Source organism: Artemia franciscana, chromosome 20, assembly GCF_032884065.1.
Source record: "Artemia franciscana chromosome 20, ASM3288406v1, whole genome shotgun sequence".
Classification (NCBI taxonomy): Eukaryota; Metazoa; Arthropoda; class Branchiopoda; order Anostraca; family Artemiidae; genus Artemia; species Artemia franciscana.
This window is the reverse complement of record NC_088882.1, coordinates 34,022,671-34,036,133: the sequence shown is the minus strand read 5'-3', so window position 1 is coordinate 34,036,133 and position 13,463 is coordinate 34,022,671. Positions and strand designations below refer to the sequence as shown.

The window sequence follows — 13,463 nt, the reverse complement described above, 5'->3', positions numbered from 1 at the left end:
AAGGTGCTGATTTTTTCTCAGAATAAGCAGAAGAGGGGAAGGAACCCCCCGGAAGCGCCCTACTGTACCCGCCGGTATTTAGTTCCCCGTAAGTTTTGGGGAATAGGTGAGGGGGTACTCACGCTTCCCTTGTTCCTGGGGATATTTCAGTAACTTGAGTATTCATTCAGCGCTCAGTGCAAGCACTTGAAATAGACATTTTTGGATTATTATTAACCTGTCCTACAGGTAGCAACTTGTGCTTTCTAGTGAATTGCGCTCCACCCCCTGGCCATTCTGATTGAACTTCTTACCATGTGACGCTACCGCCTGACTACTCCACCCACTGATTCTGTTTCTTGGACTCTGAGCAGTTTCATTCCGATACGCGCCGGCATCCAGCATGGGCTCTACAGAGAAAGGCGAGAAACTTGTTTACAATCTAATTCTGAACTTTGTGACTCGTGGAGTCAAAGCGAGGAATAGAAGTGATGACGTTGTGGCCAAAGCTGTTCAGTATTATAAGCAGGATGCTCTAGCGAAAGCCAAACAATTGATTTGCTGGAATGTCGACACTGGCGTCAGCTCAATCGAAAAATTTGAAACCTCAGGGTATTGTCTTAGATCTGGTAAAAGCTGTTCGAACATGTGATAAGAATAAGACTCATCTTCTTAAATTTGTCAATTATGCACCTGATGAGGTTCCAATTATCCCTGGAGAGATAGAAGCCACACTCACCAGAAAAATGAATGAAGTTTGTAGTGCTGTTGTAGACCTTAAAGAACGTGTGACATCACTAACAGCACAGAGCCTATCAGTAGTACAGAGTCCAAGTCTCCCTCCGACTCCGGTCGTGAAACCAACTTACTCGGTCATTAGCAATCAACAAAGCACCGGGACACAGGGAGTATAAATGACGACCAGGACATAAGTAAAAAAAAAAACTAACAAAACTAAAAAGAAGGTAAAAACTACAAAAAAACTAAAAACTAATAAAAAAACTAAAAAATCTAAAAATCTAAATAAACTAAAAAAGAAAAAAAAAGGAAAAAAATAAAGGAGAAAAACAAAACTAAAAAACGAATGTATATACAGACCGGGACACCGGGATACAAATGACGACCGGGACACAGGGAATATAAATGACGACCGGGACACAGGGACACAACTACAACGGGGACACCGGAGGAAACAGGGGGATATAAATGACGACCGGGACACCGGGACAGGGAATGGTCGATTAGCAATCACCATCAACAAAGCTCAAGGGCAATCATTAGCATCATGAGGTATAGATCTGAATACAGATTGTTTTCCCATGGACCATTATATGTTGCATGTTCAAGAGTCGGTAAACCTGACAATCTATTTATATGCAAAGACAATGGGACAGCAAAGAATGTTGTATATTTGCAAGTTTTACGTAGTTAAAACCATATATATATATATATATATATATATATATATATATATATATATATATATATATATATATATATATATATATATATATATATATATATATATATATATCTATATTCACAGGTGGGACATAGGGACACAACTACAATGGCGCGTAACTATTATGGCGCGTAACGACTTACGCGCGCGGGGGGGCTTGGGGGGGGCGCGAAGCGCCCCCACCAACTAGGTGTTGGGGTGGCGCGAAGCGCCACCCCAACAGCTAGTAATATTATAATAATCTATCTATCATATAAATAAAACTCTGTTTCTTTGTATCTCTGTACCTCTGCAAATTTACAGTATTTCTTTACTTATGTTCTCTAAAAAAAATTGTTGTGGTTTTGCTTAAGTGATCAGTAATTGCAATTCAAAAAACAGAAAAAAATGACATCATATAATTCTTATATAGAAATTGTTTGTTACTGCATGACGTCATTGCAATAAAAGGAAGCTTTCATTTTAGTTCATGGCGTCATTTGCAAAACGAAAATTGTGGCTCTAACTAAATTATATTAAATTACTTAAAGAGTAAAAAACTGGTAATTGCAAAAACATTTGAAGGTATTTTGACAATGGATTAAAGCAATTCCAAAACCAAAAGTTTGAAAATCAGTAGATAGTGTTGTTAGAAATTGGACACTTTGTTTCAATAAAACAATTGAAAATATTCGTTTCAATTTCTTAGCATTATCTTAGATTTTTATTATTACATAAGAAATGAATCCCGTTTGGTCAGTTGTAAGGAGATTTAAAGCAGCCATATTATACATGGCTAAGAGAACAACAACTCTCCTAAATTTTCGAGCCTCAAAAGATCAACAAGAGGACGGCGAACTAGATGACGAATGAGACTGATAAAGTTGCTGCTTTTAGCTCAATTTAACCATGTGTTTATACTCTGATCCCTTTTATTTTTCATATTACATGCAAGACTATAGTGATAAATTACTCTTCGGTGTTAACACTGAAATTTGAGTATGAACTTAGGCTTTCATTGAAGGACGGATATAAACATGAGCGAATAGCAGCATTTAATGGTCTTTCACTCGCTTTAAGTCTGTTTACAGATTTTATGACGGTTTTGCTCGAAACCATTTATGGTGGCCATATCCTGATGTGAGAGCTGGTGAAAGATTGAAAGAAGATTGGATGATAGAAGAAAGGTTAGATTATTCAAAAAAGGTTGGATGGTTGAAAAAAGGTCGGTTGTTCGAAAGAAGATTGGAAAATTGAAAGAAAGGGAAGGAATGAAAGAAGGTTGTGTGTTTGAAAAAAAAGCTGGATGAATGAAAGAACGTTAAAAGAAGGTTAGACAATGGAAGAAAGGCTATATGATTGAAAAATGGTTGGATGATTGAAAAAAAGTCGGTTGTTCGAAAGAAGATTGGATATTTGAAAGAAAGTTTGTATGATTTTAATGGTTGTATGATTGTATGGAAGTCAATATAGCCTAATGGATTACATAAACTTTCCAACAATCATCTTCACCCCAATCGAATATGGCTCGGTTGGATTATCTGAAGAGGCCGCCATTGAAAGAGCTGGTGCTGATGATCAATAGCGTATTTATCGCTGGAAATCATGTCGGTGGCTATGATGCCACTCTTTCCGCCCTAAAAAGTGGGAGACTTGAAGCTCTGTTAAATTTTCGAGCCTCAAAAGATCAACAAGAGGACGGAGAACTAGATGCCACCTATGATTACGACTTAGTAGTTATTGGTGGTGGATCTGGAGGCTCAGCAGCTTCTAAGGAAGCAGCGTTTCTCGGAAAAAAAAGTCGCAGTATGTTACTTTGTAAAGCCAACCCCTATTGGAACCACTTGGGGCCTTGGTGGTACTTGTGTTAATGTTGGCTGTATACCGAAGAAACTTATGCACCAATCGGCATTAATTGGAAAATATTTAGATGATTCACATGCTTTTGGCTGGAATACACCAGATAAAGTGAGACACGATTGGAATAAGATGGTCGAAAAAATTCAAGAGCATATCAAATCGTTGAATTCAAGTTACCAAGAAGAGCTCAGGGATAAGAAAGTGGATTATATCAACGCATATGCTTCATTCCTGGACCCGCATACTCTCAAGACTGTTGACAAAACGAATGAAGAAAGGATAATAACCGCTCAACATATTGTTATCACCACAGGTGGCATTCTTAGGTATCCTTCTATTCCTGGAGCAAAAGAATACTGCATTACCTCTGATGATATCTTTTCCTTGCCTCACTCCCCTGGTAAGACTTTGTGCGTGGGAGCATCTTACATTGCTCTTGAATGTGCTGGGTTCCTGAATGGTTTAGGATTGGAGGTTGAAGTAATGGTTCGTTCTATTTTATTGCGAGGATTCGACCAACAGATGGCTGAGCGGATTGGAAAGAACATGAAAGAGAAAGGTGTTAAATTTTCCAGAGGTTTTGTTCCGATTAAAATAGAAAAGGTCCAAGACGGAAGCTCCGTCTTCCGTTTGGGTCGAACACCGACCCTGAAGGTCACGTCCAAGCATCAAGAATCAGGTGAAATCCGAGAGGATATGTATAATACAGTCTTGTTTGCTATTGGCCGAGACGCTTGCACCGACGAAATTGCAGCCGAAAAAGCTGGAATTGTTCTGAATCTACTAAATGTTTCCATTTAGTAGATTCAGAACAAGTAGATTCCATTTAGTAGATTTAGTAGAGTCATTGTTGATGAAGCTGAGCGAACGAATGTGAAGAACATTTTCGCCATCGGAGACGTCCTAGATGGAAAACTAGAACTTACACCAGTTGCGATTCAAGCGGGGATCCGACTTTCAAGGAGATTGTATGGAAGTCAAGATAGCCTAATGGATTACATAAACGTTCCAACAGTCATCTTCACCCCAATCGAATATGGCTCGGTTGGATTATCTGAAGAGGCCGCCATTGAAAGATTTGGTGCTGCTGATCTTGAAATTTACCACAAAAGTTTCAAGCCAGTAGAATACACACTGCCGAAAAAAGTAGAGAATGTCGGCTATGCCAAGCTCATTTGCATCAAGTCCTTAAATGAAAGGGTCGTGGGTCTGCATTATTTCGGACCAAATGCAGGCGAGGTCACTCAAGGGTTTGCCCTCGGCTTAAAGCTAAACGCATCGAAGGCCGACTTTGACAGTCTTGTTGGAATTCACCCTACTACAGCTGAGGTGTTGACTACTCTTCGATTCACGAAAGCATCTGGCCAAGACGTCAGCAAGGGAAAGTGCTGAAGTTAAAGTTGCTGCTTTTAGCTCAATTTAACCATGTGTTTATACTCCGATCCCTTTTATTTTTCATACTACATGCAAGACTATAGTGATAAATTACTCTTCGGTGTTAACACTGAAATTTCAGTATGAACTTAGGCTTTCATTGAAGGACGGATATAAACATGAGCGAATAGCAGCATTTAATGGTCTTTCACTCGCTTTAAGTCTGTTTACAGATTTTATGACGGTTTTGCTCGAAACCATTTATGGTGGGCATATCCTGATGTGAGAGCTTGTGAAAGATTGAAAGAAGATTGGATGATAGAAGAAAGGTTAGATTATTCAAAAAAGGTTGGATGGTTGAAAAAAGGTCGGTTGTTCGAAAGAAGATTGGAAAATTGAAAGAAAGGGAAGGAATGAAAGAAGGTTGTGTGTTTGAAAAAAAGCTGGATGAATGAAAGAACGTTAAAAGAAGGTTAGACAATGGAAGAAAGGCTAAATGATTGAAAAAAGGTTGGATGATTGAAAAAAAGTCGGTTGTTCGAAAGAAGATTGGATATTTGAAAGAAAGGTTGTATGATTTTAATGGTTGTATGATTGTATGGAAGTCAAGATAGCCTAATGGATTACATAAACGTTCCAACAGTCATCTTCACCCCAATCGAATATGGCTCGGTTGGATTATCTGAAGAGGCCGCCATTGAAAGAGCTGGTGCTGATGATCAATAGCGTATTTGTCGCTGGAAATCATGTCGGTGGCTATGATGCCACTCTTTCCGCCCTAAAAAGTGGGAGACTTGAAGCTCTGTTAAATTTTCGAGCCTCAAAAGATCAACAAGAGGACGGCGAACTAGATGCCACCTATGATTACGACTTAGTAGTTATTGGTGGTGGATCTGGAGGCTTAGCAGCTTCTAAGGAAGCAGCGTTTCTCGGAAAAAAAGTAGCAGTATGTGACTTTGTAAAGCCAACCCCTATTGGAACCACTTGGGGCCTTGGTGGTACTTGTGTTAATGTTGGCTGTATACCGAAGAAACTTATGCACCAATCGGCATTAATTGGAAAATATTTAGATGATTCACATGCTTTTGGCTGGAATACACCAGATAAAGTGAGACACGATTGGAATAAGATGGTCGAAAAAATTCAAGAGCATATCAAATCGTTGAATTCGAGTTACCAAGAAGAGCTCAGGGATAAGAAAGTGGATTATATCAACGCGTATGCTTCATTCCTGGACCCGCATACTCTCAAGAGTGTTGAAAAAACGAATGAAGAAAGGATAATAACCGCTCAACATATTGTTATCGCCACAGGTGGCCGTCCTAGGTATCCTTCTATTCCTGGAGCAAAAGAATACTGCATTACCTCTGATGATATCTTTTCCTTGTCTCACTCCCCTGGTAAGACTTTGTGCGTGGGAGCATCTTACATTGCTCTTGAATGTGCTGGGTTCCTGAATGGTTTAGGATTGGAGGTTGAAGTAATGGTTCGTTCTATTTTATTACGAGGATTTGACCAACAGATGGCTGAGCGGATTGGAAAGAACATGGAAGAGAAAGGTGTTAAATTTTCCAGAGGTTTTGTTCCGATTAAAATAGAAAAGGTCCAAGACGGACGCTCCGTCTTCCGTTGGGGTCGAAGACCGACCCTGAAGGTCGTCCAAGCATCAAGAATCAGGTGAAATCCGAGAGGATATGTATAATACAGTCTTGTTTGCTATTGGCCGAGACGCTTGCACCGACGAAATTGCAGCCGAAAAAGCTGGAATTGTTCTGAATCCACTAAATGGAAAAGTCATTGTTGATGAAGCTGAGCGAACGAATGGGAAGAACATTTTCGCCATCGGAGATGTACTAGATGGAAACTAGAACTTACACCAGTTGTGATTCAAGCGGGGATCCGACTTTCAAGGAGATTGTATGGAAGTCAAGATAGCCTAATGGATTACATAAACGTTCCAACAGTCATCTTCACCCCAATCGAATATGGCTCGGTTGGATTATCTGAAGAGGCCGCCATTGAAAGATTTGGTGCTGATGATCTTGAAATTTACCAAAAAAATTTCAAGCCAATAGAATACACACTGCCGAAAAAAGTAGAGAATGTCAGCTATGCCAAGCTCATTGCATTATTTCGGACCAAATGCAGGCGAGGTCACTCAAGGGTTTGCCCTCGGCTTAAAGCTAAACGCATCGATGGCCGACTTTGACAATCTTGTTGGAATTCACCCTACTACAGCTGAGGTTCTGACTACTCTTCGATTCACGAAAGCATCTGGCCAAGACGTCAGCAAGGAGTCAAAGTGCTGAAGTTAAAGTTGCTGCTTTTTGCTCAATTTAACCATGTGTTTATGCTCCGATCCCTTTTATTTTTCATACTACATGGAAGACTATAGTGATAAATTACTCTTCGGTGTTAAGACTGAAATCTCTGTATGAACTTAGGCTTTCATTGAAGGAGGGATATAAACATGAGCAAATAGCAGCATTTAATGGTCTTTCACTCGCTTTAAGTCTGTTTACAGATTTTATGACGGTTTTGCTCGAAACCATTTATGGTGGGCATATCCTGATGTGAGAGCTGGTGAAAGATTGAAAGAAGGATGGATGATTGAAGAAAGGTTAGATGATTGAAAAAAGGTTGGATGATTGAAAGAAGGTTGGATGATGGAAAGAAGGCTGGATGATTGAAAGAAGGTTGGATGATTGAAAGAAGGCTGGATGATTGAAAGAATGGATGATTGAAAGATGGTTGGATGATTGAAAAAAAGTTTGATGATTGAAAGAAGGAATGAAAGAAGGTTGTGTGTTTGAAAGAAAGTTGGATGAATGAAAGAATGTTGGATGATTGAAAGAAGGTTAAACGATTGATGAAAGGTTAGAAGATTGAAAAAAGGTTGGATGATTAAAAAAAGTCGTTTGTTCGAAAAAAAATTGGAAAATTGAAAGAAAGGTTATATGATTGAAAGAAGAAGGTTGGATGATTGAAAGAAGGCTGGATGATTGAAAGAAAGTTGGATGATTGAAAGAGGGAATGAAAGAAAGTTGTGTGTTTGAAAGAAAGTTGGATGAATGAAAGAACTTGAGAGAAAGAAAGGTTGCATGATTGAAAGAAGGTTGTATGATTGACAGAAGGTTGGATGACTGAAAGAAGGTTGGATGATTGAAAGAAGGTTTGATGATTGAAAGAAGGAATGAAAGAAGGTTGTGTGTTTGAAAGAAAGTTGGATGATTGAAAGAAGGTTTGATGATTGAAAGAAGGTTGGATGATTGATAGAAGGCTAGATGATTGTTAGAAGGTTGGATTATTGAAAGAAGGTTTGATTATTGAAAGATAGCTACAAATTGAAAAAAAACTTGATGATTGAAACAAGGCTGGTTGATTGAATGAAGGTTGTATGATTAACAGAAGGCTGTATGACGGCAGACTTATCTTCCTATAGCTTTTTTCAACCGTGAAAAAACACCCTGAGCCTTCCACTTTATTGATCTCATTACCCAGCATTATCTCTTCACCTTCACTTATTCCTAGTCTTAGTGACTTGATCTTCTTAACATTAATTTTCAAAATTATTCTAGTGTTGCTAACATTTCCATCTACAGTTGTGAAACCATCAGATATAGTTTGAGTTTTGGAGAGTTTTACTTCCTCTATTAATTCCGTGTTCTCCCATTGCCTTTGCTGTGCTCCTTAGGACAAATTCTATTAAAATGACCAATTTGAATGGGGATAGAACGCAATCCTCATCAACTCCTTATTTAATACCAACCAGCTACTAACCACAATTTTTACCTTAACTGCAGCAATTTTATTCTCGTACATTGCATTAATCCCTTCAATTTATCTATCTGGTATACCATACAAGGATGGGACCTTAATTAAAGCTCATTCACTAGCTTAATCCAACGCTTGCTAATAATACAAAAAAACTAAGAATTAAATGGGTTTTATGACTAAAGTACTTTTCAATTATTAATCTAAGAATGATGAATAGGCCGAGGTATACTCTCACCTTACTAAAACCATACTGTCCTTCCCCTAAAACCTTATATACAGTATCTTTATGTCTAGAAAGTATCGTTAGACTAAATACTCTTATCACTCATCTTATGGAGGGCGTTAATGAAAGTCTTGCCTCGCCACAAGTGCAATAGTCAAGAAGAGCTAAAAGCCAAGAGCTCATATGGTATGAGCTCTAACAAAATTCTAAGAATCAATAGATTGATTTAAAAGGAAAATCAGAGGCTTAATGCCGGTCGGGATTTAAAATAAGAGCTCTGAGTCACGATGTCCTTCTAAATATCAAAATTCATTAAGATCCGATCACCCACTCGTAAGTTATAAATACCTAAGTTTTTTTAATTTTTCCTCTCCCTTTAGCCCCTCAGATATCTGAATCCGGGAAAACTCCCCGACACGCCTATCAATTTTCATCGTCCTAGCACGTCCAGAAGCACCAAAATCGCCAAATCAATGAACCCCTCCCCCCAACTCCCCCAAAAAGAGCGAATCCAGTACGGTTACGTCAATCACGTATCAAGGACATTTGCTTATTCTATCCACGAAGCTTCATCATGATTCCTCCACTACAAGTTTTTCCAAAGATTTCCCCCTCCAACTCCACCCAATGTCAAAAGATCTGGTCGGGATTTGAAATAAGAACTCTGAGACATAATTCCTTCTAAATATCAAATTTCATTAAGATCCGATTACCTATTCGTAAGATAAAAATACCCCAATCTTCACGTTTTCCAAGAATTCCGGTTTCCCCCTCCAACTCCCCCCAATGTCACAGGATGTGGTCAGAATTCAAAATTAGAGCTTTGAAGCACAAGATCCTTCTAAATATCGAATTTTATTAAGATCTGGTCACCCTTTCGTAAGTTACAAATACCTCAGTTTTCAAGATTACCCCCCCCCCCACCCAACTCCACCAAAGAGAGCAGATCCGGCCCGGTTATGTCAGTCACGTATCTTAGACAGGTTTTTATTCTTCCCATCCGGTTTCATCCTGATCCCAAATTCAATATAAGCAATCATATATAACAGTTTACAGGCAATATATTTATGGGGATACAATATAAGCAACAACTAGAAGGAGAAAAAAAAACATAGAGAACATACCTGAGGCCTAGGAGCAAAGTGCAGAGAGAAAAAACACACACCACTAACTAAACACAGGGGCCATCAACTCCTCAGAGAAAAAAAAACAAGAATGTTATCTTGTATACGAGAACAATTTAAAAGAAATTTTGAAATAAAAAGGAAAGTTTTATCAAGTGACTTTGAAAATACGAGTCTATAAATTTCCTTTGAATAATAGAATTTTTTGTTTTAAATATTTTGAATAGCAACCAGTAAATAAAACAAATATAATTACTAGTTCACTATGTGCTATAATTATAATATTAGTAATAATAGCAATAATAATAAATAGTAATAATAATAAAAATAAAGAATAATAATAATAGTAATATTAAAAAACAATATATATAATAGTATGAGCTTTAAATGGCTATTAGCAAAGTACTAGTCAAATTTTCGAGTAAGGAGTGAGATTTTGAACGGGGGGGGGGTAGCAGTAGCTAATTATACAGAGCAATTTTTTGTTCGTTTTTAACGTTTCCTTTTTTCTCATTAAAACGTATGCATATTTAATATCAAAGAATGAACGGAGCTTTTCATGTAACTTACTCATGTGCTATTTTAAATAAAGTTATCATGTGCTTATTTTAAATTATCATGTTTTGATTATTTTATATTAATTTTGGATTAAATAATAAATAGCTATTTAATTAAATAATAATAATTAAATTAAAAAATAAAAAATAAAATAATAAATTTAATAACAAATTAAATAATAATTATTTATTTAAATTAATAATAAATTATTTTAAATTAATTTAAATTATAAATAAACTATGTTAAATTAATCATGTGCTATTTTAAATAAAGTAATTTTTGCTATTTTAAATATGTGTAATGTAAAGACTAAGTCTGCAATATGGATGTTAAGAAGTGGCAGCTCCCCTCCTACTGCAAAAAACGTTTTTAGTGAAAAATGAAAATTCACGATTAAATATTCATCTATGCAAAGCTGCAATGGGTGGGGGTATTCCTTAGAAGTGATACTTAATCGATGATCCCCTCCCCTTAAAAGTTTAAACTTCACGACCTAAAAACTCATTTACGGTATTACCCACCACTCCGTAAAAAAAGGTAGCTGGGGGTAAAAAAAAACACGCTAGATGAGTTCTTTGGCTGAAAAAAAAGTAGGTTCACCAGGCATGGTTTGCCGTAGGGGCTATAATCCATACTAGTCCAACCAGACAATTGCCATATTGCAATTTCAGTGCAATATGACATATGAGCTCTTAGCTCTTGTTTTAATCAATTTTTGATCGTTTTTCAAATAATGCCAGTAAATTTGGCTCACCTTCCATGAAACATTCCGTCTCATCCCAAGAAACTCCTCCGTGGAAGATTTCTCTACCGTAAAATACAACCTCCACCGTAAGACTCCTTCCGGATAATTCCATCCTCGCAGAAAATCCGCTCTCCCCTCTATGAAATTTCTTGCAGATGATTCAGCCTGAAAAGTTCTCCTTAATATACTTCCATTTGAAAAACACTAGGCTCTAATCGCTGTTCTGATCACTTCAGAAATACTCCCTTCTATGGAAATTATTTCCGGAAATCAAAGCACGTACAATTTCCCCAGGACAATTCCCCTGGAATATCTCCACATGCAAAATTGCAATGACAAAGAGAAAGCAAGACAAATAAAAAGAATTTCGTGTAGCAATTCTGTCAAAATCCCCAGTACAAAATTTTCCCTGGAAAGTTTACCTCGAGAGTATTATCCTCATGGAAACCCATCCCAAGCACGAAATCCCCCCACGAAAAATATCTGTATACTTCCCAATAACAAATACTATACGTAAACAATAGGCAAATTTTACAACTTAGATCTATCCCCAGGGGACAGGGGGTCATGTTATCTCCGAAAACATAGTTTTGAGACTTCCCAACTATGCTGAACAAAATGGCTATCTCAAAATTTTGATCAGACGATTTTTGGGGGGATGGGCGCGGGAGGGGGGATTGTTGTCCTCCATTCTTTTTGTTCGCTTATAAAGGACACTAGGACTTTTAATTTCCATTCAAGTGAGCCCTCTCTCAATGTTCTAAAACCGGTGGTTCATTACGGTCGGTCCTGGAAGAAAATATGAATAAACGTGCACCCGTGATCTTCTTTTGACAAAAAATACAAAATTTCACATTTTGAAGATAGGAGCTTGAAACCTGTAAAGCAGTTTTTTCTGATGCTCTGAATCTCCTGGTGTGATTTTCATTAAGATTATTTTACTTTTAGGGGGTGTTTTCCCATTTTTCGAAAATCAAGCAAATTTCATCAGGCTTGTAGATTTTTATGAGTAACCCTAATCTTATTGAATCATATATATTTAGAATCAGCATAAGAAGTCAGTTCTTTTTATATATTTCTTGATATCAAAATTCTGTTTTCAAGTTTCGGTTAGTATTGAGCCGTGTCACTCCTTACTTACAGTTCGTTACCACTAACTGTTTGATGCTAATGCTATAGGTACCTAATTGTAGTGCCATAACTAGTACAACAATTGGTCTCAATATGTGGTAATTTTATGTGCTTTAAATGTGGTAATTATGGATCTTTGATTTGATTTTGGACTGCCAACGTGTCTTTCAAACTCTTTATTATTGTTATTTGATTATGTTACGTAAGAAATGGACAATATAGGGGGGTTTTCATTCGATTATTTTTTAAATTCTAAAATCTATTCAATTTCCTATCAGAAATAATATATTTTATAGCGCTTTAATTGTCCGAGTGTTTTTTCTTTCGTCCTACTGTAGCAAAAGTGTTTAATACTACCTTACACTAACTACCTTTACACTTTACACTACTACCTTTACACTAAGGTTTTTTACTGTTTTAAAAAGTAGAGTTAAGAAAAAGAGTCAAACTTTAGCGTAAAGAGCGGGCGTCGATGAGGAAACATCTCCTTTCATATACGAAGTAATTTCTGTTCGTTTTAAGTTTTAATGTCGCTCCTTACTTTCCGTTAAAAAAAAAACTTGTTTTTTTTTATTTAAGAAACAACCAGGGCTAGCATATCAGTATGTCTGGTTGGACTAGTATGGATTATAGCCCCTACGGCAAACCATGCCTGGTGAACCTACTTTTTTTTCAGCCAAAGAACTCATCTAGCGTGTTTTTTTTTACCCCCAGCTACCTTTTTTTACGGAGTGGTGGGTAATACCGTAAATGAGTTTTTAGGTCGTGAAGTTTAAATTTTTAAGGGGAGGGGATCATCGATTAAGTATCGCTTCTAAGGGATACCCCCACCCATTGCAGCTTTGCATAGATGAATATTTAATCGTGAATTTTCATTTTTCACTAAAAACGTTTTTTGCAGTAGGAGGGGAGCTGCCACTTCTTAACATCCATATTGCAGACTTAGTCTTTACATTACACATATTTAAAATAGCAAAAATTACTTTATTTAAAATAGCACATGATTAATTTAACATAGTTTATTTATAATTTAAATTAATTTAAAATATTTTGTTATTAATTTAAATAAATAATTATTATTTAATTATTATTTAATTTATTATTAAATTTATTATTTGATTTTTTATTATTTAATTTAATTATTATTATTTAATTAAATAGTTATTTATTATTTAATCCAAAATTAATATAAAATAATCAAAACATGATAATTTAAAATAAGCACATGATTAGTTTATTTAAAATAGCACA

The 13,463-nt window shown here is 36.6% G+C and overlaps 1 protein-coding gene and 1 pseudogene across 1 annotated transcript; both read left to right on the top strand.

Annotated features, from left to right (window-relative positions):
- The first annotated feature begins 2,103 nt into the window (after positions 1-2,103).
- On the top strand, positions 2,104-4,672 carry LOC136040161 (thioredoxin reductase 1, cytoplasmic-like; annotated as a pseudogene).
- A 644-nt stretch (positions 4,673-5,316) lies between these two features.
- On the top strand, positions 5,317-8,521 carry LOC136040162 (thioredoxin reductase 1, cytoplasmic-like). The gene is given in 4 exon segments (XM_065724284.1): positions 5,317-6,322; positions 6,324-6,514; positions 6,517-6,778; positions 6,780-8,521. Coding segments are annotated over 4 exon segments (1,641 nt in total). The 5' UTR covers positions 5,317-5,318; the 3' UTR covers positions 6,964-8,521.
- The last annotated feature ends 4,942 nt before the right edge of the window (positions 8,522-13,463 follow it).